Consider the following 26,729-nt stretch of genomic DNA (forward strand, 5'->3'; position numbering starts at 1 on the left):
GTGTGTGGGGATGGCAAGAGAGGAACAGAGGGAGGCAGAGACGGCAAGAGTATCAAACAGTCTAGAGGTATGGGGTTTAGGGAATTTTTTATGAAGTGGACACTCAAAGGCACGCACTCCTGACAGGAGGAACGCTTATCCTTTGGCCTGATGTACAGAGATGGCTGCTGCAGAGGGTGAAGGTCTGAGTGGCGGAACCCTCCCTTGCCTTCTAAGGCATTGCTTTGGCCCTGTACCGAGTCCCACGGAGACTAAACCCCGAGATCCTGACCCGGTCTTCTCCCTCCCCCACTGCAGTGTTCCCCAAGCCAGACCTCCGCCTGAGGCAAAGGTTTCTCCCTTCTCCTCTTCCCACTGGTGGCCAGCACAGCAGGAGGCATATGGGATAAAGCCACCCAGAGTCCCCTCCCTGCCCTGCCCCTCCACCAGAGTCTAAGAGCCAGGTGTCTGGATGTTTTTTGCTCTAGTCACACCTCATGATAAGAACACATTTTATTAGAAGAGTTGTACATACCGTATAAATATATCTGTCCAAACTACAGGTGGGGAAGGGATACTGGGGGGAAGCTCTTATTGCTGTGGGGAAACCTGGAGAGGGAGGAAGGGCTTGGAAATGGGGAACCCGGGACCGTTTGTTCCCCCACCCCTCACAGAAGGCACAACGCGTTTTTTCTTTCCATGTGAGGACACTGAAGGGTGATGGCAGGGAGGGACTGGAGAGAGTACAGAAAACCTCAAAAATACAAAAGAAACCTCCAAACTTATCTAATGTTATGGGAAAAGGCTGGGGTGGGATGCGGAAGGCAATGGGGGGGCAGTAAGAGAAACCACTGCAACTCAGAACTGAGACCTGAAGAGGTCATGTCCATGCTGCTGCCTCAATGCAGACCCCAGAGGCAACTCAGAGGAACAAATACAGACCCCAAATAAGGTAGGGTGCCCCAGGGACTGGCTTCGGGGCGCCAGAGACTGCATGTGTGTGCGTGTGCATGCAGTGGGGGTGGTCCGTGTGGTGGCTGGTGTGAGTGACAGGGACTGGGAAGGGCTGATTCTATTCCCCCTGGGGAGGGCCTCCTTTATCCTGGTTCCTCCAAAACTGCTTTCAGGGCGTAAATTTAGCCACCGCTTCCATGAAGGACCCCTGCCTGGACAAAAGAGCTGGGCTGGAGAGGATGAGGTGGGAGAGCTTGGGATAAAAATGGAACACAGGAGTGGTTCTTAGGGAACAGAACATCATGGAGCACATTGTGTTGGAAAAGAGGCATGGGACCTAAATATGTGTCCGTGTGAGTGTGTACATGTGTGTGTGTTTGTGCTTGTACTAGGGAGAGGTAAGATCACTCAAAGGTGAAGGGGTCCTGGGTGCTGAAGAAGAAGTGTCCATCCATGTGGTCCTCCAGGGCGTCCTTATCACTCTCAGCTGGAAAGCGCTCCTTACAAATAGGGCACTCCTTCCATGGGGGTGTGGCAGGGCCCCCAGTGCCAGCCTCTGATAAGGGACCCGTTGCAAAGCCACTACAGAGAGACAGAGGGGAAAGGAGGGAGTCAGTGAGCTCTGCTGCCTCTTTGACTTGCAAACCTCAGGGAGAGAGACCCGTGCACCTGGGTCCCCAGATTCCCCTGTTCCTAATACAGCACCCTGGAGGTTCTCTCCTAGCTTCTTCCTCAGCATCTTTCTCCCCACAGTGCTGGAGGCCTTAGTTTCCCAGATCCCTATGCCCTCCTTCTTTAGTCCCTGCTGGTCCCTATAGTGCAGAGCCCATCCTCCAACCTCCTGCTATCCTCCCTCCATCTCTGTCTGCTGCCTAATGAGGCTGAAAATGAGTCTGACATTGTCCTTCATCTTCCTGCTCCAGCCAAGAAAGATGACAGCATCACCCCCACCCTGCCCTAAACCCATCTCACATCCAGGCAAAGCTGGGGACCAGGTGATACAATCTCTCTTTCCCTCTGCCTTTCCCTCTTGACCTGCAGAAGATAAGGCAGGCAGAGGGGGCAATCTGACTACCTGAATCTCCCACCCCTGGGGCTTCACCACTCAAAGGGTCCCCTGGGGAAATCAGGAAAGAGACAGCATCTCAGGGTGGCCAGTCAGATGCTGGATCCCAGTCTCTTCTCTTCTTGTCCCTGGGTGCTTGGTCACCTACTTCCCTTCCTCCCCCCAGTGGAGCCTAGGTACCTACCTGGTGGGTGGGGAAGGGGTGGGGGCAGGAGAGAGGGGATGCAGGGCAATTTGGGCTCCATGGAAGATGGCGCTAGAATGACACAGAAGCCAGTTAAAGGCAGGGCCTCTGAGTGTGCATGAGTTGATAGGCTAAGAGCAGGGGTTACCTGAAGGCACCTGGGATTTACAGTAGTGGGTAATTTTGCGTCAACCACACCTACGTCTCCTTTTCTTGGCTAGGGCCGAGAAGGCAGAGGAAGGGCAGGAGCACTGTTCACCTGAATGCCTTTTCTGCTGGGATTCTCCCACCTCCTTCCTGTCCTCCCCTTTTTGTGCTCACCTGGCCATGTCATAGAAGGCATTGCCCAGTTCGGGAAGCAGCAGGTTGGCCTCTTCGCCGCCACTCTGCACAGCTGCCATCAGGACTGACTTTTCATCTTCAGCCTCCTGGGCACCAAAGAGATAGGTTGGGTTTTGGGGTAGTGTTCTGAGATGGGAGAGCACCACATTGGGACAGGTAAAGGGAGGGCAGTTCAAGTCGGAACAGAGAACAGAGGGCTACAGTAAGAGTGGGGCAGTAAGAGTGTTTTGAAGGGAATTGGCGGATAAGAAAAGGGTGAGTGTGCAGAGTAGGGGCTGGCAGTACTGAGGTGATTGAGTTTTGGGGTAGCATCCATTGGGTGGCCTTGAAGAGGTGCTGGGCCTGTCTCCTCTCCCCCAAGAAAAAATGACAGGCCCGTATGTCTAAGTTTTTCTCCTTCTGGAGGCTGGGCCACTTGGGCTTGGCCCTACCCGCTCCTCCCTGCCCCTGCTCCGTCTTTCCTCACTGCTCACCGAGTCAGAGCTACTGTCCTCAGCTGGCCCTGAGAGGTGGGGAGCAATGGGAGCTGGCTGGCTGATGACGACTAGGGGAGAAGTCTCTCGTGGCCCAGCAGGAGAAGAGCCTGGATCTCCACGCTCACACAGGCCATAGCGTGGGAGCCTCATATCTTCTGGGGACTCATCCTCTGAGTCTGTCAGAGCTGCTGGGAAGCCTGTAGGTGGGGGAGCAGGCAGAGAAAGAAGGATATGTTGTTAGAAGGTTGGATCAGCTCTGACTCCTTTGGATAAAGGACACAGTTAAATCAGACAGAGGCCAAAGTGTGGGAAGGAAAAAGGCAAAACACAGAAGGCAGAGGCAGCCCCCAGAGGGGTCAGATGGAGCTTTCCCCAACAGGGAAAGGTAGAGCAGTGAAGAGGTGCCACAACACTGGGGGTGTACAGACTCAGTCCTGCAGCTGCCTCCTCATCCTCTGTGGCAGCGTCTTCATTCCACTTCTCATCTGCCACCTTCTCAAGGCGGGCCTCCAGCTTTCTCATGTACTCTAGCAGTTCCTGGTGTTGGGGAGGAGAGAGGTGCAAGAGGCTGGGAAGATGCCAACCTTGCTGACCTGTAGAACCTCCTCTTATATTCGAGATGAACTCTGAGCTCCTGAGGATTAGACACCTTCACCAATGGTGGAGCAGCTTAAGACAAATGCTCCCCCCCAGGGCCCTCTTTCACCCCCTATATCCCTCCCTTCCTCCAGCAATCATCCCATCCTGCCAGATCTGCTGATCACGGTCCCATTTTTAGTCTCTGAGCCCTCATGGAGATACCAGTTTCTACCAAGATATGACAAGAAGCCTCAGTTTCTAGCCCTCAGTTCTGGCTACTGGGTGGGGGGGGGGTTGAGTTACAGGTTCTCACCTGCTTCTCCTCCTGCAACTGCTCCTTTTCCTTCTGGAGCACACGCAAGGCTGACCGCAACTCTGTCAGCTCTCGCTTACTCTCTGACAACTGCACCTGAGGGAAAAGGGCTGAATTGAATCTGGAGCCTAGAGGGTACACCAGAAAACCTGGGCTCTGGGACCTCAACCCAACAATCTAGAATCATGTCTCTCTGGGCCTTCATTCTTCCCTCACTCCAACACTTTTTCCATGAGCCCCTTTTCTTGGCCACAGGAGATTCAGTCTCTGGCTGAATCTCAAGGAGTGTGGACCTGGGTGACCCGGGCTGGGCTGCAGGGGCAAAGCAGGGACACTCCATAATTCTCCTAAGTCTTCACTATTAGGCCCAGAATGTGTGCCCCAAGTGCAGAAAGGGACACTGTATATTTCGAATCAATGAGGCCTGGGAGGTGTGCAAGTGAGATGCCACAAACATATAAATGAGCACCACAAACTTCTGAGGTCACACTTCAGAGAGAGGGTGGCAGTGGCCTCAGGAGGCCACAGGACCAGGGTTCACGGGTAGCTGGGCACCTCACCAGGCTAGAATCCTTTTCCTGGGCCAGTTCAGTCTTGAGCACTTGGTTCTGGGTCCTCTCCTCCTGAACTGCCTTCTCCAGCCGAAGTATCTCTGCACTTAGCTTCAGGATCTTGTCCTTCTCTGCCTGGGAGTTGGCCAGAAAGGAAAAAGGGAGGATGAGGGAAAAGGGATACCATCAGCAATGGCACCACCTCTCACTGTGACCCTTTCTTTATTCAACTGAGTCTTTTGGGAGCAATTACCCTTTCTTGCCTTTCTCATTCCCCGTAACCTGTGAGTGAAGGAAGGGACCTAAAGCAAGGCACCTTGCTAGTCAGCAATGGGCATTAGGGCAGGATCTGGTACCTAGGATGGTAAACATTTCTGAAGCAAGATGATAACCAAGGAAGGTGCTATGGAGGTCAGGGTTGGGAACACTCTATTTAGGGATGGGTCATGCCTGCGCAGTGAAGTGTTCCTCCCTTATAGCCCCTCCCACCTCTAAGTCTTCTGAGGTTTCCCTTCCTCCGTCTCCTCCTAGGTGATCTGACCACACAGAAGTGGGGGCTATGGCTGTGAGCCTGCCAGGTCTCCCAATCCCTCTACCTCAATACTCTGCAGCATCCCCGTCCGCTCCTTGCTCCACTGGCTTTTTTCCTCCTTCAAATGCAGACTGAGCTCAGCCAGCCTGCCATTGACTCCCGCCACTTCCAGGCGGCTGCGGTGTAGCTCAGCTATGGTGCGGTCCCTGGCGCCTGCTGCGCTGGCCAATTCCTCCCCAAGAAGGGCAGCTTTCTGCTGGCTTGAGGCTGCAAGCTCCTGGGCCCCTCGAAGCTGCTCCTTCAGGGGTTCCAGCTCAGTCTCAGAAGAAAGGAAGAAATGGAGATGAGGGCTCCCAGTGAGTCACTGTGAACCAGGAAGGTAGTAACCAGGCCTCCTCCTCCCTGTACTGCATTAGGACTCAGGACTGGGTTGTCAGTACTTAGCCATGTTTATCCCCAGACTTCTACAATTAGTCCTTGGAACTTTCTCCACTTCTTGTTGCCTAGGGGCTTCACTCACCAGTCGCTGCTGGGCCTGGCCTAGAGCATCCTTCATCTGAGCCACCTTGTCTTTCAGATGCTGGGTCTGAGCACCCTGCTCCTCCTGCAGGCCCTTGGCCTCTTGCAGCTCCAAATTCAAGCGACGATTCTCCTGTTGTGCCATTTGGAGTTCAGCCTGATGAAGGTGGAGAGTAGGTAAGGAAAGGGGAATACGTATTGGGGGGAGGGGCCAGGGAGGTGAACCACTGTGATAAGAGAGGTCAAGGTTCCACTTCTCAGAAGTAACACGAACTCAAGCATTCAGTTCTTGCCAGCTCATCTTGGATTCTCAGCTCAAAGAGACTCAATCCTGAACCTGGTCTCCAGCTCCCACAGTGAGATATCCCGGGTCACAGCCTGGGGTCTTACATAAATCCAGGTCCCCCATGTCCCATTTTTGCTTATTCAGTTTTTCTTGTAAATCAAAACTCAGTCTAGATGACCTCCAGGCCCTCCAAACTCAGTATATTCTATGTCCCATTCTACCGTAGGTCTTTCCACTCTTATTTCCGTCCGTGGTTCAAACTAAGTCCCAAGTCACTCAAGCTGGATACCTTGGTGCCATACTTGACTCTGCTCTCTCCCTAGCAACCTATAGAAAAGCTATTGCTTCTCCATCCTCTATCTTGTTTGCGGCCATTTTCTCTTTTCTACTGTTGCCACAATCAGGTTATCTCAGGCTCTGGTTATTTCTTACTTGGACTTCTAGACAACCTCACAACTAGCTCATTTTCCACAAGGCAATCAGATTAATCCTCTTTGAGTACATGTCACCTATTTGAAAATCAAAGCCTCTCACTGCTTACGGAATAAAGATTAAACTCGAGACTGTCTACGATCTGACCAGGGCTCGTCTCAATCTCTTCACCCACACATTCAACTGCCCTGACTGCTCTGGACTCTAAGCCTTTGCTCATGTTTTCATTTGTTCCTAGAATGGTCTCCCTTCACCTCTGTCTACTCAAATCCTACCTATTCTTCACTGCCGAGCAACTGGTTTTCAAACAATCTTCCACAGAAGCCTGGGGTTCTGAGGATGTGCTTTAGAGATTCTGCAAATACTTAAGCTTCAAATATTTTTAAATATTACAAATTATGTGAAAATGCACAAACTCACAGGGTTCACACATTGGAGGTCACCCTGACATGTCCCTCCAGGTTAGTTCGTTTCTGTGCAAACCTCAGAATAAAGTCTCTATTGCATTTTCTATTGAAGCAAAATGAGATTGCAAGGTGGACAGTTTAAAAACTGGTATCGATTTGCACCTACTTGTGTGTGACTCAAGGGAGTTCTCAATACTGCACGACTAAAACAAAGTACAGAACTGCATTGGCTGCTGGGGCCGACAGAACAGCCATCCAGAACTGCCAATTTCAAAGTTTGGCAGCCTTCCAAATTATCTAGTTGCTCTCATTACCTTATACATAAATGTTATACCTTTGAATTTATAAAAATAGATTTATAATAATAAAATACTGCTTTTATTTATACAGTGAGGTTCCACTTAAGTGCAAAAACTTCATTGAAGGACAGGGAAGAAAGGGTTCTGCTGCTAAAAATGTTAAGAAATACTAAGTTAGTTTATGCCCCCCTTGTATTTTTATCTTTATTTTTTCAGATTTTACTTACTCATTTTTAGAGAGAAGGAAGGGAGGGAGAAGGAGAGGGGGAGAAACATCAATGTGTGGTTGCCCCTCATGAGTCCACTACTGGGGACCTGGCCTGCAGCCCAGGCATGTGCCCTGACGGGGAATCAAACCAATGACCCTTCGTTTTGCAGGCCCACACTTGATCCACTGAGCCACACTTGCCAGGACTATGTCCCCCAGTTTAAAAGTCCTTTCTAGCTCTGGCTGGTGTGGCTTAGTGGATTAAGTACTGGCCTGTGAACCAAGGGGTTGCTGGTTTGATTCCCAGTCAGGACACATGTCTGGGTTCAGTGTGGGTCTCTGGTTGGGGAAGTGTGAAAGGCAACCACACATTCATGCTTCTTTCACTCTTTCTCCCTCCCTTCCCCGTTCTCTAAATATAAATAAGTAAAATCTTTAAAAAAAAAAGTTCTTTCTAAGGTCCTTAATAAGATGTGCTCCCATTCATTCACCTTTGTGGAGCATTGTAATGGTATGTTACACTTCACTGTTGATACTGATCATATTCCCCCTTGACTAATCCCAATTTCTGTATATGTCTTAACGTTCCCTAGGAGAGCATACATAATGTTTCTTTACATTTTTATCTTATCTTTACATTTTACTTTGGCGCCCAGCACTCAGAAGGAACTCAATAAACACTGAATGAACAACTGAGAAAGCAAACCAACCATGAGACCTTACCTCACTTTGTTCCTTGTCTGCTTGCACTTCCTTTAGTTGTCCAAGGAGCTTCTCTTGTTCCCGAGTCAGGGCCTTCACTGTGTCTCTAACCCTGTGAATAGGGGGACAGAATATCAGACAGCTGACTAGTCATCAGAGAATGAATGACAGGCTTGAACTTCTGTCTTGAGCTCTTCTACCGGTGCTCCTCTAGGCCTAGACCTCCAATTCTCTCTGGGATGCTCAAATTCCCAAGCCAAGTTCTAAGCCCCAACTCCAGAGGACTCCAGAGGTCTAAACCGGGACCAAAGGGTAAAAGTTAGAGGATGGTAGCTTGGATCAACAATAGAGATACAAAACTGCTAGCTGTCTGACAGCAAAATGTCTGAGAGTGAAACAACAGGCAGTGATCTTCTCTTACACACCCTCTTAAGCACCCTACCTACATTTCTCCCAATGCTAAACATCAGCGCTCTGTTCTTTTTTCAGGGGAGTTTTCACAATGCTCATGGATCGCCAGTTCTAACATTTCCTAACAGGGAGAACAAAGTCTAATCTTATTCTTTGCTGTGGTAAAATCTGAAATCCATCCTTTCTTATCTTGTGTTGACTGTTCTATCCATTCTCTTTTTTCAGTCCTCTACTCCTAGCTCCTGCTCAGCCTTTGCTCCACATTAAATAGTAACTACAATTACTTCTAAAGATAAGAAATACTGAGTAAGTTAGAAAAAAATGAGAGTGAGGGCAGAAAACAATATCCTTAGTAACTGAAATACTAAGTGAGGTTGAGAAAGGACAGACAAACCACCCGAGACAGAGAGCAGGTGGCCTGCCTGAAACAGGGGCTGGAGCTGCAGGGTCACCGGAAATGACAGGAAGTAATGGGGTAGAAGAGGTCCCCTCACCTGTCCAGCTCGACCTCCTTTGTCAGCACCTTCTCACTGATGGTCTGGATGTCATCTTCCAGTTCCAGGATACGTGCCACATGGTCTCCCTGTTGCTGGTTCAAGATGTCCCTCTCTTCCGTGAGTTCCCCATGCGACTGGGAAAGCCCCTGGAATTATGATTCCCCCAGAAAAAGACAAAAGTTGAGACTCATCTCAAAGAGTGGAGCAAAGGCACAGGAGCAGCAGACCTGAGTTTGTTCCCACACCCATATCTAGCAAACTTCCTTGAAAAGGAAACTAAGAGAAAATCCCCTCATCAGCGATTACACCCTACCTCAGCATTCATGTGTTCAGAGAACTGAATCTTTTAACAAATCTGACACATGTCTCCTATCTATCAAGTTTAACCCCACTTATTACACCTTAAACCTATTTCTTTGGTGTCAGAACCATGTTAAACAACCACTACCACCTTCCCTTCACTGGGTGGGCAGCCCGGCCCCGTCCTACTGCCCAAATCCCACCTGATACTGCTCTGTCAGATCTGCATGCTCCTGCCTGGCAGTTGCCAGGGCTGCTTCAAGCTCCTGTACTTGGCTCCTCAGGTCCGTGATCTGCCCCTCCAGCTGCAGTTTCAGCTGCATCAGGTCATTCCTCTCTTGCTGGCTCTCATCCAGCTGGTTCTACAGGGGGCAGGAATGAGAAAGGGGTGTGCTAGTGAAGCACCCATTCCAAGGTCCCATTCCCGACACTCTGCAGATGTGTTTCAGGGTTGGGAAGTTACATCAGCAGAGGATACAAAGAGGTGAGTTGGTGTGGCTACTAAAACCTTCCCCGCCACCCACCAGACACCAACTCCCAGCACACTTAACTGCCCACCCCTTTTACGTCTTCCCACCGGTGGGCTGACCCGTCTTTGGTTTGGCAACTGCAGGACTCCCTTGTCTGGTAGAAGTCTTTCTCAATCCACACAGACAAAAGAGACTGCTCCCCTCATTTTAACCTGTCGGTTCTGGAGTCAGACACTGGGTTTAAATCTCTAATACAATTTTTTTATGAGCTGTATAACCCTAAACAAGTGACTTAACTTTTCTGAATCTCTGTCCTCATATGTGAAGTGATCCCTTAGCATGGGTTGTGGTAAGATCATTGTAATGAGAATGATGAATGTAAGAACAGAACATGGTGTAGGAGCTTACAAATCTCTAACTAATATAAGATATAAATATCTTCTTTCCATTCTTGTGTTGATTCCATGTGTTTAAAGGGTTCTGGAATGCTGGAGTTTCTCTAAATCAAAGGCAACCTACTCATTCTCCTCTTCTGAGCCTTCCTCAGGCCCGTCTTCTTGTCTGGGGAGTGTACTCCTCCCCACCTAGCTCTAGTCCTTACCTTTCTTCAGGAAGTCTTCCTTGCTAACATCTACCTTTACTCCTCAATCCTTCTCTATTTTGTCCAATAGAAAAGTAATACAAGCCACATGTACAATTAAAAAATTTCTGACAGTTAACAAAAGTACTGATAAGAAACAGGTGAAATTAATTTTAACAATATTTTATCTAACTCAGTCTATCCAAAATATTATTTCAACATGTAATCAATATAAAAATTATGTAAACCTTTTACACTTTTTTTTAAACACTAGGTCTTCAAAATCTGGTCAATACTTTACCCACACAGTATATTTCAATTTGGACCAGTCACACTTCAAGGGCTCAAGAGCCATATGTGGGTAGTCCCTCCAGTACCTGGACGCGTAGGTCTGTGGCCCTTCCTATCTGTTCTTGCTCAGCACCTGACCTGGAAGTGGGTCTCATCCTCCCCTTCTTCTGGTCAATTCTTTCCCAGGAGTGGCCTCCCTCTACCCTTTGCATCTTCTTCTATAGCCTAGGTCAGGATGTAGCACTTGCAAAAGGACCACTCAGAAAGTTCTTATGAAACCTTGAGTAACGTTGGCTTGTGGAGGCTCGCTTCCCTGCCCTGCACGTTTCGGTCTGTCGGTGTTAGACTGAGAGTTTCTTGAAGGCAAGACTTTGAATAACTCCCAGTGAGGCCTCCAGCTGAAGCTACAGCTGAGGGGAGGGTGCAGTGGGTAGGGGCCCCTACAATGCTGTCCTCCCACTCCTGTGCCCAGGAGCAGCCCTGTTCTCACCTGCAACACAGTTGCCTTGGGGACAACCAGCAGGATGTCAGAGCCACCATCAGTCTCCTCCAGAGTCACCAGTTCATCCATGGGCCTTGGCTCTCGGAACTGGAATGGGGGGCTCTGCCCACATACCCGGCCCTGGCGATTCACATATCGAAACTGGTAGAGCTGGGCTCCCGGCTTGGGCAGGTAGCTGGCTGTGGGAAGGAGAATGAACCCAGGACCCCAGTGTGACCCCAGGCCCTCCAATGCTCAGCTGGTCCCCTTGGTGTATTTTATCATCTGCTCTCTTTGACTCTGGCCCTTGCTCACTGTTCCATATTCCTTTTCTCTCCTCTCCACCTTCTCTAGGCTATTTCTGTTCCTTGGGATACTCTTCTCCCTCCATCATGCCTAGTTCTTTCCTTCTCTTTTTCAAACCTATTCTCTTTAATAATGATGATGATGATGTTAGTTACTATTTATTGAGTGCCCACCATGTACCAGGCACTGTGCTAACAGTTTTCCCTATATCATTTAAAATCCTTTTATTGTCCCTATAAACTAGGTATCCCCTTTTAATGTTAAGATAACAGACACACTGAGTTTAATTAATTTGCCCAGTGTCAAACAGCTTGTAAGTATTAGAGCTTATACTTGAACCCAGGTCTTTCAGAATCTAATGACCACCTTCTTCTCAATGTGTGACACCACCTTTCCCTCTTCCCTACCCCCTGGTTCCTCCTTCTCTCGACAGGAGGGGCATTAGTTGCACTCTACAGTTCCTTCCATCTCTAAGTCTTTGCCTCTGTGATGACCCCATGTCTGCTGAGCCTGTCGGATACATTTCTTATTTACTTGCACTTATTTTTCCTTGTTTTTTGTGCCTTTTGTTTCTGAGCTCACTTCCTTTTTCCAAGCCTCTATCCTTTTGACTTCTCCCTCCAGTTCTCTATCTTCCCTTGTACCTTGGAACTGGACACTAGCATGGACAGGGGAACCATCAGCTGCACTTTCAGGCACTGAAGACCACACAAACGTGTGGTAATCCCGAACACAGGCAGCCTCTACCTGTGAAAGTCCAAGGAGAGAAAGGGGTATGATGATGGAACTGCCAGCTATACATGGTAGAAAGGGCTGAGGAATTGAATGCGGGGGAGATGGGATGGTGTTACAGTGGCAAGGATGATGAGAGACACAAAAGTGGGAGGGCATTAATGTGTCAAAAGAGAGTAAGGCTGCCCTGGCTCAGTGGATTGTCTGCCAGCCTGAAAACCACAGGGTTGCTGGTTAGACTGCCCGTCAGGGCACATGCCTGGGTTATGAGCCAGGTCCCCAGTAGGGAGCACATGAGAGGCAACCACACACTGATGTTTCTCCCCCTCTCTTTCTCCTTCCCTTCCCCTCTATATATAAATAAAATCTTTTTAAAAAGAGAGCAAGGCTAAGATGGGGGAGACGATGATGAGCTTTGCTTATATAGATGGGCCTCTGTAATCTGTGACATCTTTTTCCTTCTTTATCAATATGAGATTGACAACCCAAGAACCCAATCATTCTCCTTATTTCAACCAACTCACGGCACATAAACTTGAGCCAAAAGGGGTTCCAGGTATACCTTGAAGATGCCAATCCAGTCACTGGCACTGGGCACAGTGCCTGGGGGAAGGGTGTAGTGACACTCCACCTTGGTGTTGGGGATGTAGGTCCGGGCCACATTTAGAAAGCTGACTCCACCTCGAGATGGTGCCCGGCTTATGGATGATTCTTCCATTCTTCCCTTAAGATATGTGCCCTCCTGTGAAACAAAGGGTTAATAACCTAAAATCCCTCCACTCCAGTTTTCCTCCTCAACTCCATCTCCTGCTACCCACAACTGCTACCACTATACCTGGAGATGAAGTTATATTTAGTATCCAGTCCCTGAGGGTTATAGACCCTTTTAGAGATGGCACTCGCAGTTTGCAGGACATAAGTCTGGCCTTCCATGTCAGTCTCCGTCCTCACACTATACCCACTCTAAGTTATTACTCTTCCTAGAGTTAAGATCTCTGTAATTTCTGCTCCCTTTTCACTGCCTCGCTAATCAAGTCTCAGTATCATAGGCTCTGCCCCCCTCTGTCCCTCCCTTTCCACCTCTTAACATCCTTTAGGATTCCCAGTTCTTCAGTGTCCATGTCTATATCCCATCCCCCACACCTTCTGGCTCTTGAGTTTAAAAATCCAACTGAGGCCCTGGCCAGTGTGGCTCAGTTGGCTGGGCATCATCCCGCAAATCAAAGGGTCACAGGTTTGATTCCCAGTTGGGGCACATACCCAGGTTGAGGTTTCATCCCTGGCTGGAGCACCTACAAAAGGCAACCAATTGATGTTTCTCTTCCATACTGATGTTTCTCTCCCTCTCTCCCTTCCCATCTTTCTAAAATAAATAAATAAATAAAACAATAAAATAAAAATATATGTACTTGGGTGAGGATTAAAAAAAACCCCAACTGAGGTGTGGGGCCCCCTCATTCTGAGCAGGTCTTCTTGTGCACTCCTGAGCTTGCTGACCCAACAAGGAATGACTATGGCACCTGAAAATAGCAACTGATCTCTAAAAGTAATGATTGAATCTTCAGGGCTAAAATATGGCTGGGGCGGGGCAATAACCCAATCCTCAGGCCCCTGAGCTCATATTCTCTCCTCTTTTCTGAGCTGTCCAACCCCATAAATTTAAAAAAAAAAAAAAAAAGCTTCCACTCTCATCTAAGAGACAAAGGGAAAGGGAGAATATAAGGAAAGACAGGTTCTGTCTTCAACTCCATTATTTCAGGAAGTCAAGAATTCTGGAGGCGGCAGCTACAAGGGTGGAGTGAAACACTCAGCAGGAACGTGGTGGTGTGGGGAGATGGAATGTGGGGGCCTGGAGCCAGGAAAGCCCCACCCCTGGGCAGAGGACAGACTGGGAGGTGGGAAGAAAGGATCCCTGAGAGGGGAAATGTATATATGATGTTGAGAGAAGAAAGAGATAGTTCAAAAAATGATGCACATTCTTTTCTTCAGGTCTTTCCTGAAGCAGGACTAGAAACCTACTGGCTTGCCTGTATGTAACCAAGCTCCAGTATTTCCCTACCCATTTTCTCTCTGCTCCCCTTGGCCTCAATTCTAAGTGCTAAGTTCCTTCACTTGCTTGGACTGGTAGTTGGAGGCACACTATAGGATGAATTGAGAGGAAGAGGTGTCCCAAGTTAGGTGGGGAGAGGTAATAGGAAAATATGGGGGTGGGGTGAGGAAATATAATAAAAATCAAGAAAACTCCTCAGCCTAGGACAGTGAGATAGCCCTCCTCATCCCCCTCTAGCCCACTAAATCTTCACCCTGTGTCAGTCACAGCTGATTGCCTCCCATCAGCCACAGCCACTGGTCATGTGCACTCTGAAACATCACAAACCCACACCAGGCTGAAGTAAGGTGGGTAGGAACTTTAAAAGGAGGAAGGGTGGGCCAGCTCTACAAAAAGGAGCAACTTTTACTTACAAAATAGAGACTAAATTGAGGAAAAGAGGTTTCTTTGGATTTTCATCTCTTTTAAAAATCCCTGGTTAGAAGTCCATATGTTTCCTCCAAATACAGTTCTCTGGCTTTCCAAGGGGGGATAAATTATCCCAAAGATCTGAGCCTGGGGAATCCCAAATACTTGCCACAAATAACATCCTTAACAGGTGGAAATATTCCACAGGCCTGAAAGAGCTCTGGGCACCTAAGGTGTACGTGTGCAGCCAGACTGAGGGGTTCGCATGGTGTGGTACCATCACCCCACTCTGCAGGGCTCTAGAGTTCCCTGACATTCTACACCTTGGAAGATTTCCCCCCAGCGAATCAACGTGGTAAAGGCCTTTGGATTGGCGAGAGATGTGGGGGTGGTAAGGGGAAAGGGGTTTGTGAGGGCCAAGTCTTACATGGGGAAAAACGAGCAAAGATTTCAATTCCCTCCTCCCAAATCCCTTAAGCGTATCAAGCTTTTTAGAGAAAGACAGAGAGGAAGATGAGAACAGTGAGGGGGCACCGCTTTGATCAGTTGCCCCTTGAAACCAAAAACTCCCAAAATAGTGGGGGGTGACTTCTCCAGTACGGAAAGTGTTAACACCTAAACGCTCCGGCATCCCCTGTCTGCAGTCCCCTTAGCATATCCTTTCACAGGCTGGAAAGTGGGGTGGCTCCCCATAAGATTCCCCAAATTAGGCCAAGTTTCTTACCCCTCAGACGGATCAGCTGTTCCCTCACCTTTCACCAACAACAAAAACAGCACTCCGACACCGAGAGGGGAGGGAGAAGAGTGAGCGCGAGGACTTCTGGGGTCTGTGGTCCTCCCGTGGCCTTTTGTTAGCGAGTAGGCATTGATATGGGACTACACATCCCAAGGGGCTATGCGCGAGGAGGGCGGAGTAGAGGGCGGCCGTGGCGGCGGCCTCAACACTGCATCCTGGGCGAAGTAGTTCTCATTTCCATGACAGCAAACGGGGGTGTGGCCATCAAAGGACTTCACGGCCCATGATTCGTTAGGAGGGGGAAGGCTGTTTTAGTGGTGCTGCTGATTTTTAACTAGTGCTGAGGAATGGGGAGGAGTTACGGCTTTAACATCCGCATTGTAATACTTTACAGTGGTCCCAGCGAGTTATGCTTTATCTCATTTGCTTTTAAGAACAATCTGTGGGGTAGATAGTATTGTTTTCCATACTCTGCAGAGGAAGACACAGAAGCTCAGGACGGTTAAGGAACTGGTCTAAAATATAAGTTATGAAATGGTAGAACACCAGGATTGCATGACTTCGCTTAAGTGCAGTGCTCTCGCCACTACCTCGTAGCTACCTGCCATTTAAGGGATCGGAAACTAATAGCTGTGCTAGCGGTTTCTTTTTTGCTTCAACCTCAGGGACAGCCCATGTAAAAACTACGTGTTGTGCATCGCTATTTTTTTTTCTCCCAACTTGAGGGTTTTAGTGTCGGTTAGGCCAGTACTCACAGTCCTGGACTGGGCTTCCCTAGAATGATCTCTAGGTCTAGGAAGAGGATCCATTGCCTGAGGATAAGGAGGTGGGAGGAAGGAGGTGATAGTAGAAGAATGAAGGTGGAAAGGAAGCCTTGACATAATGCAGGATGGTCACAACTCACAAACAAGCCACTTACAAGAGGCTAGTTTGCCCAAGCCTTTTAACTGGCTTGAATTAATCAGGATAACAATACATGTTGTTGTTCCTGTTTTTATTTAGGAGGTGAAAGATTCACACTCCTCCCATAGCCCAAGTTGCATCAAAGACTTGGGCATCCTGCCCTCCTCCCAGTCCAGGACCCTCCAAGCAATCTGAGGCATTCTGAATGATCTCTCTCTCTCCGTCTAGGTATAAGGGGATTACAGCCTAAGGATTGATGTGCTCTTCCTGGGTGCCTGCTTTTCCCAAGTTTTTTTTTTTTTTTTTTTTTGTAGTATTTTGCTTTTATGACTGAACAGAGTGTCTGGTGCCTTCCCTTGGGTGCCTTTCGTGTGAAGATCTCCAAGCACTTAACTATAAGTCACTGAGCTTCACAAACACCAAGGAGAAGACACGTCTGTGTAATTAGTCAGGATTTATGAGTTACAAACTACTGGATGAGCTCAAGGTCCTGGGTAAGTTCAGTGTGAGGCCAAAAACAAAAGACATGCAAAAAAAGAAAAAGAGAAAAAAGGTGAGGCCTGCTCAGGGACCAAAGTTCCAAGTGTTCCTGGTTTATGTCTTATACACAGAATAAATGCTTGGAAGAAAAGTCAGTCTCAGTTTCAGCTAGAGCTAAAAATGAGAACAGCTCCCATTTGTTGGGTGCTTACGATGTGTTTAAACTATGCTAAAAGGCTTTCTGTTTAAAACAGTAATAGCCTTAAATAGTAGCCTCCCCCACCCCATTTTACGTACGATAGAGTGAGGCACAGATAATTAAGTGTTTTACCTAGGGTCATCCAACTAAGTGGTAGGATCAAGTAGTCAGTATACCATACTCCCATCCCAGAAACTCCTGGTATGTGATACTTTATCCCATTCTAAGGAATCGAACCGTGCTGATATTTAATCAGGGAACAAATGTTCATTGAGTATTTATGTGCAAGGCTTTAGGTGATGTGAAACAGATTCATTTGACAATATACGTCAGTTACTATGCTAGGTGTTCATTAAATTTTGTTGAAAGAATGAATACATAGATATTTGAAGGATGGATTGGATTTGGATAGTTTGGCAGGACAAGGTCTAGGAAGGATGAGTTTATTTCAGGCTAAAGCAAAGATTCAGAGATGGGAATGTGTAATGTTTACCGTAGTCCAGGAGGTCACATAAGAACAATACATCAAGGCTGAGGCTGGGTAGCTCAGTCGGTTAGAGTGTTGCCAGGTTGAGGGTTCAGTCTCCACTCAGGGCACGTACAAGGAGCAACCAATGAATGCATAAATAAATTGAACAACTGAATCGATATTTTTCTCTCTCTCCCTTCTCTTTCTCTAAAATCAGTAAATAAAAAAAATTAAAAACATATCAATTTTAAGTTGTTTTTTCAAACTCAGATTATTGGTAATGATTGCCTGAAATGTTATGCTGAAAAGGTTTGGGAGGAACGAGTTCTGGGATTAATTAGTAATGTCTGTCTGGGTGCTTTACAAACATAACAGAAGCAGCTGGTGTATCAGTTATTGTAGGCTGTTAGTGTTTCCAAACTATGGACTCTGTGGGAAAGAGGTGTCATAATCTGTTTAGGCTGCCATAATAAAATACCATAGGCTGGGTGACATAAACAACAAGAATTGATTTCTCACATTTCTGGAGGCTCAGAAGTCCAACATCAAGGTGCTGGCAGATTTAATTTCCTTTTTTTTTTAATTTTAAAAATGATTTTATTTATTTATTTTTAGAGAGAGGGGAAGGGAAGGAGAAAGAGATGGTTGCCTCTGGTGCACCCTGCACTCGGGACCTGCCCCACAACCCACACGTGTGCTGTGACTGGAAATCAAACTCGAGACCCTTTGGTTCGCAGGCCAGCACTCAATCCACTGAGCTACACCAGCCAGAGCTGATTTAATTTCTTGATGAAGACTTGCTTTCTCTCTTGTAGAGAGCTAATTTCTCACTGTGTCCTTCCATGGAGAAGAGTGAGAAAAAGCAACATTTCTGGTCTCTTGTTATAAGGGCACTAATTCTATCCTAAGGGCCTCATCCTTATGATCTCATATAAAGCTCATTACCTTCCAAAGGTACCATCTCCAAATGCCATCACATTGTGGTTTAGGGCTACAAAACATATTCAGCCCATAACAGTAGGAAAAACATTAACATAATTTTAGGGCAAAATCTGATGGTTTTAGGCTTTACTTTAGGGCCCATGTCCCATTTTCTCTTGTTCTCTTAGTTCTTTGGCTCCATGGGTTGGGTAGAAGGGTGGTTTAGTGTTCCCCGTGATACTCAGGTCCTGCAGCTCCTGCTTCATTCCACTGACCTACAAACCCACTCTAATCTCAAAGTGTTTAGATTGCCTTAGTCCTTCCTTTATCAATGGGGAGTAAAATGTGGCTCTGAGAAATCCTCCACTCATTTATTCATATTAGTTCATTCATTCATATTAGTTCATTCATTCATATTTGTATTTGTTAATTTTTTCTAAAGTTAAATGCTATTGTGGTAACATTGGTTAATAAGATTATATAAGTTTAAAATACACAGTTCTATAATATATCATCTATATATTGCATTGTGTGCCCACCACCCAAAGTCAAATCTCCTCTGTCGTCCTATATTTGACCCCCTTTACCCTCTTCAACCTCCCGAACCCCCTCAAAAGATTTTTCAAAAGCATTATGTGTCAGCTGCTGAAATAATAGCCTTTCTGCTTTCAAAGGTCTTTTACATTTTTGGACTTAATTGATCCTCACAACCAATTTTGAAGTGGGTCATATTATTGTCATGTAATTTTGTCAGAAACCAGGGTTAAGAAATGTTGAATAATTTGATCAAAGTCACACAGCAAGTATGGGATTCAAATCTAGAATTTCTGACTCCCAGTGCTCCCCTCTGCCCTCCCCTCTGAACTGTGATGGACACATTTGAACTGTTTCCATCACAGTTCAAATTCCACAGTGCCTCAAGCCCAGTTTCTTGCCATTTTGGCCTTTTTACTTTGATTCATGTATTGTTAGAGTAGATATAACAGCTGCAGCAGACAAAGCCCAGATCTCAGTGTATTTTTTAGAGTTTATTTATTTATTTAGAGGGGAAGGGAGGGAGTAGGCAAGGGAGAGAAACATTGATGTGTGAGAGAAACATTGGTCAGTTGCCTCTCACACCTGCCCCAACATGGGATCAGCCCGCAATCCAGGCATGTTCCCTGCCTGGGAATCGAGCTAGCAACCTTTTCCTTTGTGGGATGGCGCTCAACCAACTGAGCCACTCTAGGAAGGGCTGGATCCAAGTGTATTGACATGAAAGATTTTTGTATTACATAGTCCAACATGGATATCTGTGGTCAGGTAAATCAGGAATCCAGATCTGTTCATGCTGTGTATCTGTCCCCTTGAATAAGTGGCTTCAGGTTGCTCAGGTGTCATCCTGCCAGGAGACGGGAAGAGCAAGCAGGTGGAGAAGGCACAATCACTCTTAACGTCCTCAGCCTGGAAGTAACATCACTTCCATTTATATTTCATTGGTTATCACCAGTTAGTAAGACCTCACCTCACTGCAAAGGGGCTGGAGACTGAGTTTAGTCATGTGTCCATGCCACTTTCTATCAACAGGGAGTTGAGTCTATTCTAGAGTTAATAGCATTGTCCTGGGAGAGCTGATGCCTCTGAAGGGAATGATTCGAGTCTGCCCATGTGTCCGTACCTCTGTTTGTCTCTCGTTCATTCCCTGGGAACTCACAAAGCACCAACATTGTGAACCACTCATAGTCAAAGATCTCTTGGCTGAAGAACAGATTGGAGCCCAGACAACCAAAATGTTGGTAGGGCATCGGCTCACAGGCTGATTGGTGATGGAAGTGGTATTTTCTCTTCAAGAGAGTGTTATTCCTATAGTTTTTCTTTATTTTTATACTGTATCAAAAGTTTGAAATTAAAAAAATATTTTATTTACTTATTTTTTAGAGAGGGGGAAAAGAGAAAGAGAGGGAGAGAAACATCAATGTGTGGTTGGTTGCCTCTTGCACACCCTCAACTGGGGACCTGGCTGGAAACCCAGTCATGTGCCCTAACTGGGAATTGAACTGGCAACCCTTTAGTTCACGGGCAGTGCTCAAGCCACTGAGCCACACCAGCTAGGGTGGTTTTTTTTTTTTTTTTAACTTTCAGATGTAGAGGCTTTGATGTATTTCTCAGTCTCCAGAAAGCCATTTCTTACACTGTAGAACTCAACCTTCCTGGTTATCTTTCTGTAGCTCTAAATTTTCTCTCTTTTAAAAAACTTTTATTTAAAAATTTTTAAATTTATTGATGAGAGAGAGAGAGAAACATCGATTTGTTGTTCCATTATTTATGCCTCCACTAATTGGTTCCTATGTGTGCCCTGACTAGAAATGGGAGAGCCGACCGTACAACCTTGGCACATCAGGACGATGCTCTAACCAATTGAACTACCGAGCCTGGGCCCCATATTGTCTCTCAAAGGAGAAGATGGAGGGTAGTTCGGAGATTCAGGTACTGGGAGAAATATGAGTCAATTATAAATAAAATCAGTAAATTTTGTGTGTGTTTGTAAATATCATCAGAAGCAGGGTTGGGATTTCGAAGACAATGACGTTTCTCTGCATTGTGCAACACATCTGCACATTAATTAATGCACATAAAAATGCAAGGAGAGACCCCAAGTCTCAGCTCCTCTCCTAAGTGAGGAATCATCCTCCTCTTTTCTGGCTGCACCCCCAGACCTCTAGTTCCTGTTGTGTAAGGTTGAGCTGTCATCCCGGAAAACAAATAACAGGTTGGCCTCTCTCGCGTTGGTTCAGGATGACTTCCCTTTGAGTCTGAGTCAAAGCTGGTGTGGGGAGCAGCTGTGTAGAGGCCAAGATGGGGGCAGAAATTGGCTTAGCTTGGTCTCAGGGTGTGTCCTTCTCTGTATCTATTTGGGTCCCTCTTTCTGTCTCTTTTCACTCACAGATTGTGTGGCATTTTGGAGGGTGGAGTGCCTGGGCACTTAGCCTACTACTTCCCACCCCAATCTGGCCACGAGCACAAGCCACATGGTGCTGGCTGTCACCCTGGCCTCTCGCCCATCCATTATAGCCTCAGCTGCCAGGCTGGCACAGGTATCAAAAGGAACTTCTACGAGGCCCTGCCCTCCCCTAATTCTGTTCCTGGGGCTGAAGTGATGGAGGGTCAGATGGAGAGAGCGCACTCCGGGTGGGGAACCAGTGCCAATGTACACCTCTTGACGGTGGAGGGGGCGTCTGTGTTTTGGGGAGGACTGCTGAGGAGCTAGGCTGTAGTCCACGGAGAAGGACCGCCTTAGCGTGTGTGTGGGCTGGGGGCAGCGTTGGGAGGAGACAGCTGCGATTGCTATAGTGTGAAGGAGGACTCCCTACTAGGTCCTAGGAGATGTTTTCTCCTCTCCCTCCTTGTCTGTGCAAAACATGCAGACTTGTGCATGTTTCCTGCTTGTAGGTATATCCCCAGGTGAGGATGTGCGCAGGGCTCTGAGACTGTGGGGCGGGGCCTTTAGCTATGCCCAGGCAATGGTGAGGTAGAAATCAGAACATACGACTCCCTCCCATGTGGGAGTAACATCTTTGAGACCGCTGTTAGGGTACAGGAGAAATACAGGCATGGGACCTTTCAGTCCCTTGGTATGGACCAACTGTGTCTGCTATGTGGGGCGTATGCGCACCATACACATGGACCCTGGTTGTGGAAGACATGTGCCTTCGTTCCCCAAAAGGTGGCCTGGTCTAGGTGTAGACTGCACCCTATGCCTGGGCAGTGAGCGATGGTCCTGGTGAGTGGGGTGTGTGTGGGGAGTACTGATCATGCCTTGCCTTTACACCCATGTGAATTGTATGTTCAAATATGTGAATCCCCTGAAGAGATGTTGGGTGATGAGGGGGTGGGAAGCCTGAAAGAGATGGAGAATTTATGAGCTGCTTTTGTCGGGAGACAGTCGTAATGAAGAAAATTCAATTTTCTGCAGCTCGGAGAGTCAATATGCTAAATCTCGGAGAAGCTGTGGATTGACAGCGGAATGGCAAAGTCAATGGGACGTGTGTTGGGGGGAAGTCATCTGTCTGCGTCTGCAGTGAGGCTGCCTCCTCTCTGCATCCTTGAACTGTAGCTGGAGACAGGATGGAATCAAACACTGAGTTCTTAGACCTGCCCCTATCTCCCTTCCTACTTCCCCTCATTGGCCATCTTCTCTTGCCTCCTGCTTATAGAGAAAGAGGCTGCTCTTTCCCAGGCCCAATCCTACCTAGCAACTCCTTAGAAAGTCCTTCTTATAGTCTAACCAGCACTCCCTCTTGCTTCAGTTACTAATTTCAGAGTGACCATGTATATCCCAATGTGATTAGTACGAAAGTTCCCTCTTCTTTTAAACTTTTCATTCCCACTCTCCCCTCAGCTACTCCATGGCTGGCCTCCTGTTTCCCAGCAAATTTCAACTTTTTCCCAACCAATCTTTACAGCCTTCTGTTCTACGAGGCAGGGGCCTGGCTGGGACGGAGGCAGTGGACATAGGGAAAGGGAAGCTGGGGATTCCTCTGTGAGCCACAGTGTCACCAGGAGCCATGATTAGCTGAGCTGCTGGCTGTGTAATTGGTGTGTGCCCGTGTCCCAGGGGTCCGGTGTGTTAACAGCAGGGCCCTGTGGTGAGTAACAAGACTGTGCCCGTGGCTGGTTGCACATGCTAATTAATTAGTGCTCTGTGGTGTGGAGGAATGAGGAGGAACTGGGGTAGATGGTGGTGGGTGTTTCAAAGCCCCAGGGCCCAGCTTTTCAGAGCTCAAAGGTCACCTAAGCTTCTGCCAGAATGGGGGCATTCACGCCGGTGTGCAGGGCTAGGGGTCAGAGATCTGGGAGTCCCTCGAAGAGAAGATGTGTGGGGTACAGGGGCCTGGGCTCTTGGTGGTGGGTGCCCTGGTGGCCTGGGCTGGGCTGGGCTGGGCCGGATGGAAGTGGATGGTGGGGAGGACAACTGTCCTAAGCCCAGGGAGGTCTCCAGGTGTAGGGCCTGTCTTACAGCATTCTCTTCCCAGGTGGCCCAGAGAAGGAATGGCATAGGAAGGAGGCATTTCAGACCCCTCCGGCCTCGTTCCTTCTCTTCTCTCCTTCCCCCACCCCACAGAGTCAGCTTTTCAATCAGCTGTTTCACACTTGTTACACACATGCACTGTGTGCACAGATCTCCATAGTGCTCTCTGACCATCATCGCCTTAATAATCACTGCCTTCCCCTCACCACCCCTGCAGATACCCAGACCCCTCCACTCCTGGGTGGATCTTGGAGCCCAGAAGCCTCTTCTGAAGCCTGGGATCTGGAACCTAGATATTTGGGAGACATGACTTGGAAAACCCAAACAAGCTGTGGGAGGGGAGAAGGTCTGGAGAGAGCCCCATAATCTTCCAGGGCAGTATGATCACTTAACAGCAGCAAGAAAGATCAAGGTGAGAGGAGAGGAAGAACTTCCAGCGAGCGGACAGCTGTCCTTGTTTTCTGAGGAAGAATTCCATCCTCAGAAAAGGGACTCTTAGGAAAGGCTGCCCCCTTAAATGTTGGGATTCAGCAAGGTGCTCCAGGCGGGTGGGGGAAACAAAACAGAGAAAACAGGCAGAAAAGAAGGTGAGACTGAGGCGGGAAATCTTTGGCTTCCGTGTGGAGGAGCGAGTCGTTTCTGTACATGGTAATTGCTAAATTACCCGCCATCTGCTCGGCGCTCATACATAAATTATCCGCGAGGAGAAAAGACGCAGAGGCTGCGCACTTTCCTTTCTCTCCCCCGAACCCGCGCTAGGAGCTGAGGGGGAGGCTTCCCTCCAGCTGGCTTGGAGGTGGAAGTGGTGGGACGACCTGATGGGGAGCAGTCACCATTTCCCTCTGTCCTCTTTCGAGGGGTAGTGGCTTTGGGGTGACCAAGAAACCAGCCCCCCCCCCCCCGCCCCGAGGTCCCAGCATTGCCTGGGGCCCTCCAGGCCTGGGCCGAGCTGTGGGTCGGCGGCCGGGCCTCCCACGGCCACGCAGGAGGGGGCGGGCCGCTCTAGGTGGGCGGTTCTTCCCTCAGGTGTGACTGAATTGCCACTCGGGTTGCCCCCTGCTACCCTCTTCCTCGCCCTCTTCCTCCCGCCCACCACTTTGCCTGTGGGGGGATGACCCGAGCTCTCTGTGACCCCCGGTCGGTCTACCAGAGGGACGGGAGGGACTGGCCAGGGCAGAGGGCGTGAGGGGAGAGAAGAGGGGAGGCCCTTTCCTCCCTTCCACCCTGCTCTGAGCCCTGCCGTTCCCCGGGGGCTCTGAAGGGTGGGAGAGGAGGGAAAGCAGAGGTAGGAGGCATGATTTGAAACGGGGCAAAATGGTAAGACGCGGCAGGTTGAAAGTGGAGCTGGGCTAGAGAAAGAGCCGGACAGGCTGGAGAGAAGAGCAGAGCGGGAGGTGGGCGGGATGAGAGGCCCCAGGGGTGGAGGGAGGCAGGGAGCAGAGATGGAGCAGCTGCGGGAGGGTGGAGTGGTAGACGGGGCAGGGTGGGGACGTGGAAGGACCGGGGTGAAGCAGTGCTCCATGGACACTCAGAGGGGGTCAGCATGGTGAGTTGTCTGGAGGCAGAGCCGGAGGAGGATTAGGGTGGGAGAGCGGGGTGCCAGACTGCGGTTCTGAAGCAGGGCAGGCCCTGGGAGGAATGGAGGGAAAGCAAGGGTGTTTGTGAGGCCTTGGAGGGTTCCTGGAAGGTGATGGTAAGGCTCCCAGAGCTACTTCCCACCCTGAGGCCTGACTATGGACCAGGGCTGTGGAGGCCACCTAAGCAGCAGGGGTTGGAAGTTCGATCCCCGCTTGTCCCTCCCCACCCCACTCCAGTTCCAGACACCTGCAGAGCGTGCACCGCCCCCCCCTCCCGCCTGTCAGGGTGGGGGAAGCCTGGGCAGCTTCCCAGCTCTGCGCGCAGAAGCTTGTGGGGTTTCTTCCGAGCGATTGTTTAGTATTCATGGAGCGACGCAATCTCTCCCACATCTGCTTAGCACAGCAAGTCCTGTCATATAACTGTCTCCCGCACTGTCTGTCCATAAAGAATGTCTCGGAATTGGTGTAATTCAGAGAAATTAATGACGACTTTCCGCGGGACGGCTCCCTGGGGGATGATTAACACTTCATCGTCCATCTGATGCGCGGGGCCCAGCGCTCCATCGCGAACATTTGGGCCGTGGCCAGCCGCATTAAAGGTTATTACGGAAAACGCGACCTGCAAACGGGCGGGCGAGAGGCATGATGGACCAGGAGGGGCGGGAGCCGGGATGGGGGTGGGAGTTGGATGGAGACAGCCAAGTCCAAGATCAAGTTTCCCAAGGTGTGTGCACCTGGGGGTCTGAGGCTGAAGGAGATGAGGTTTCTGTTTCAGCGACTGCAGGGCAGGGAGGGTGTAGGGGAAATGCTCACCACAGGAGCTGGGAAAGAGAAGGTGGTCACTTGCTTTGGGTGGACATATTGCTGATGGAGGCTTTCCCTGTCTTTTAATCCTCACAGAATGATTGGGTGAATTTGATTAACACCACCTTACAGGTGATGAAACTGAGGCTCAGAGAGGCTGTGTAAGATGCCCAAGGTAACACAGCTTATTAAGAAACGAAGACAAGATTTGAACTCAGGTCTGGACTTCTGAACTCTTGCTCTTTCCACCATACAAAAGATGCTACTTTATTATGCATCTGCCTCAGCTTCAGGCATAGAAGGAGGTGTGTGTACAGGTGGCGGTGGCAGCAGATAGGTGCTCAAAAATCTTTGTTGTATGAATGATCTTTGCAAGTTTTACTCCCATGGTGTGGGCCCGAGTCCTAGAGACTCTTGTGGCAGAAAGGGGAATATAGCAAAGGAGTTCCACTTTGGGCCCAGACACTGAAAAGAGGTTGCTTATGGGTTTCCTTGTTTCCCCCTGGACATTCTAGATCCCTGCAATCTAGAGGACTGGGCTCTTGGTTTTTAGTCAGAAGAAAGGAATAGAGATGCATGTGTGTGCGTGTGTGTGCAAGTGTGTTTGATGAGTGGATAAGTTTGTATATCTATGCCTGTCTGTAAATGCATGCATTTATAAGTATGTGTTTTTGTGTTGCATGTGTGTGAGAATGTTTGTGGTATACAGGTGTGTACATATGAGCGTATTTTGAGGGAATGCATCTGTGTGTATGAGTGTGTGCATCTTTGTATTTATCTGCCTATCTGTAGGTGACTGTGTGCGTATGTGTGCGTACGTGTGTGGTATCCCAGGGGTCCTGAAGACTCATAGCTAAAGATGTATCTGATTTGATTTGCCCAAATCTGTAGCAGGTTCCAGGCTGTGGTACATAGTGGGGCTGAGGTGGAAGGCCGGAAGAAAGGCTATATTTGCTTGGAGCCTGGGGGAATGGGTGGCTTGAGCAGTGGGTGCCCCTGGCCTGGCAGGCACAGGGTGATGGTGTCAAGGTCCCTGGTCCGAGGCTGGGTGGAGACTAGATCCTGAGACCTCCACTCAGGGCTTTCATTGGGAGTGCTCCTAGACCCTGCTCTGATTGGGGAGGGCAAAGAAGATGTGGGCCAGGGTGAGAGGGTGCTCAGACAATGGAGGGGTCATGCCTACTTTTTTCTCCTCTCCCCCCACCCCCAGGTTTTGCGAATCATCTAACCAGTCTGTAATTTCTTGCTCTAGGCTCAACCTATTCTGTCTTAGGGTG

The 26,729-nt window shown here is 48.7% G+C and overlaps 1 protein-coding gene across 3 annotated transcripts; it reads right to left on the reverse strand.

Annotated features, from left to right (window-relative positions):
• Positions 1-474: 474 nt before the first annotated feature.
• On the reverse strand, positions 475-15,156 carry CALCOCO1 (calcium binding and coiled-coil domain 1). 3 transcript variants are annotated; one of them, XM_037137584.2, is made up of 16 exons: positions 15,080-15,152; positions 13,158-13,189; positions 12,460-12,639; positions 11,810-11,912; positions 10,869-11,059; positions 9,241-9,399; positions 8,735-8,883; positions 7,851-7,941; positions 5,497-5,652; positions 5,041-5,295; positions 4,454-4,579; positions 3,894-3,989; positions 3,430-3,538; positions 2,999-3,198; positions 2,505-2,611; positions 475-1,515 (listed from the first exon to the last, which is right to left on the reverse strand). In XM_037137584.2, exons 3-16 carry the CDS (start codon positions 12,613-12,615, stop codon positions 1,338-1,340), a joined length of 2,076 nt encoding a protein of 691 aa, XP_036993479.2. In that variant the 5' UTR covers positions 12,616-12,639; positions 13,158-13,189; positions 15,080-15,152; the 3' UTR covers positions 475-1,337. The 3 variants fall into 3 exon arrangements, with proteins under 3 accessions (XP_036993479.2, XP_053518010.1, XP_036993480.2); XM_053662035.1 differs by having other exon boundaries at positions 13,158-13,260; positions 15,080-15,135; XM_037137585.2 differs by lacking the exon at positions 13,158-13,189 and having other exon boundaries at positions 15,080-15,156.
• Between the last annotated feature and the right edge of the window lie 11,573 nt (positions 15,157-26,729).

This window comes from Artibeus jamaicensis, unplaced genomic scaffold (genome assembly GCF_021234435.1).
Source record: "Artibeus jamaicensis isolate MK-2021 breed Jamaican fruit bat unplaced genomic scaffold, CSHL_Jam_final contig_233, whole genome shotgun sequence".
NCBI classification, from domain to species: Eukaryota; Metazoa; Chordata; class Mammalia; order Chiroptera; family Phyllostomidae; genus Artibeus; species Artibeus jamaicensis.

What these genes read in the sequence shown, in the direction of transcription:
- CALCOCO1 (XM_053662035.1), bottom strand. Translation starts at nt 13,256, where the DNA reads ATGGGAAGGGAGAGAGGGAGAGAAACATCAGTATGGAAGAGAAACATC. An exon ending in CAGACAAGGAACAAAGTGAG is followed by an intron (nt 5,653 to 7,850) that starts GTAAGGTCTCAT and finishes CACCTTCATCAG; the next exon opens with GCTGAACTCCAAATGGCACA. An exon ending in GGAGGCAGCTGCAGGACTGA is followed by an intron (nt 3,199 to 3,429) that starts GTCTGTACACCC and finishes CCCCACCTACAG; the next exon opens with GCTTCCCAGCAGCTCTGACA.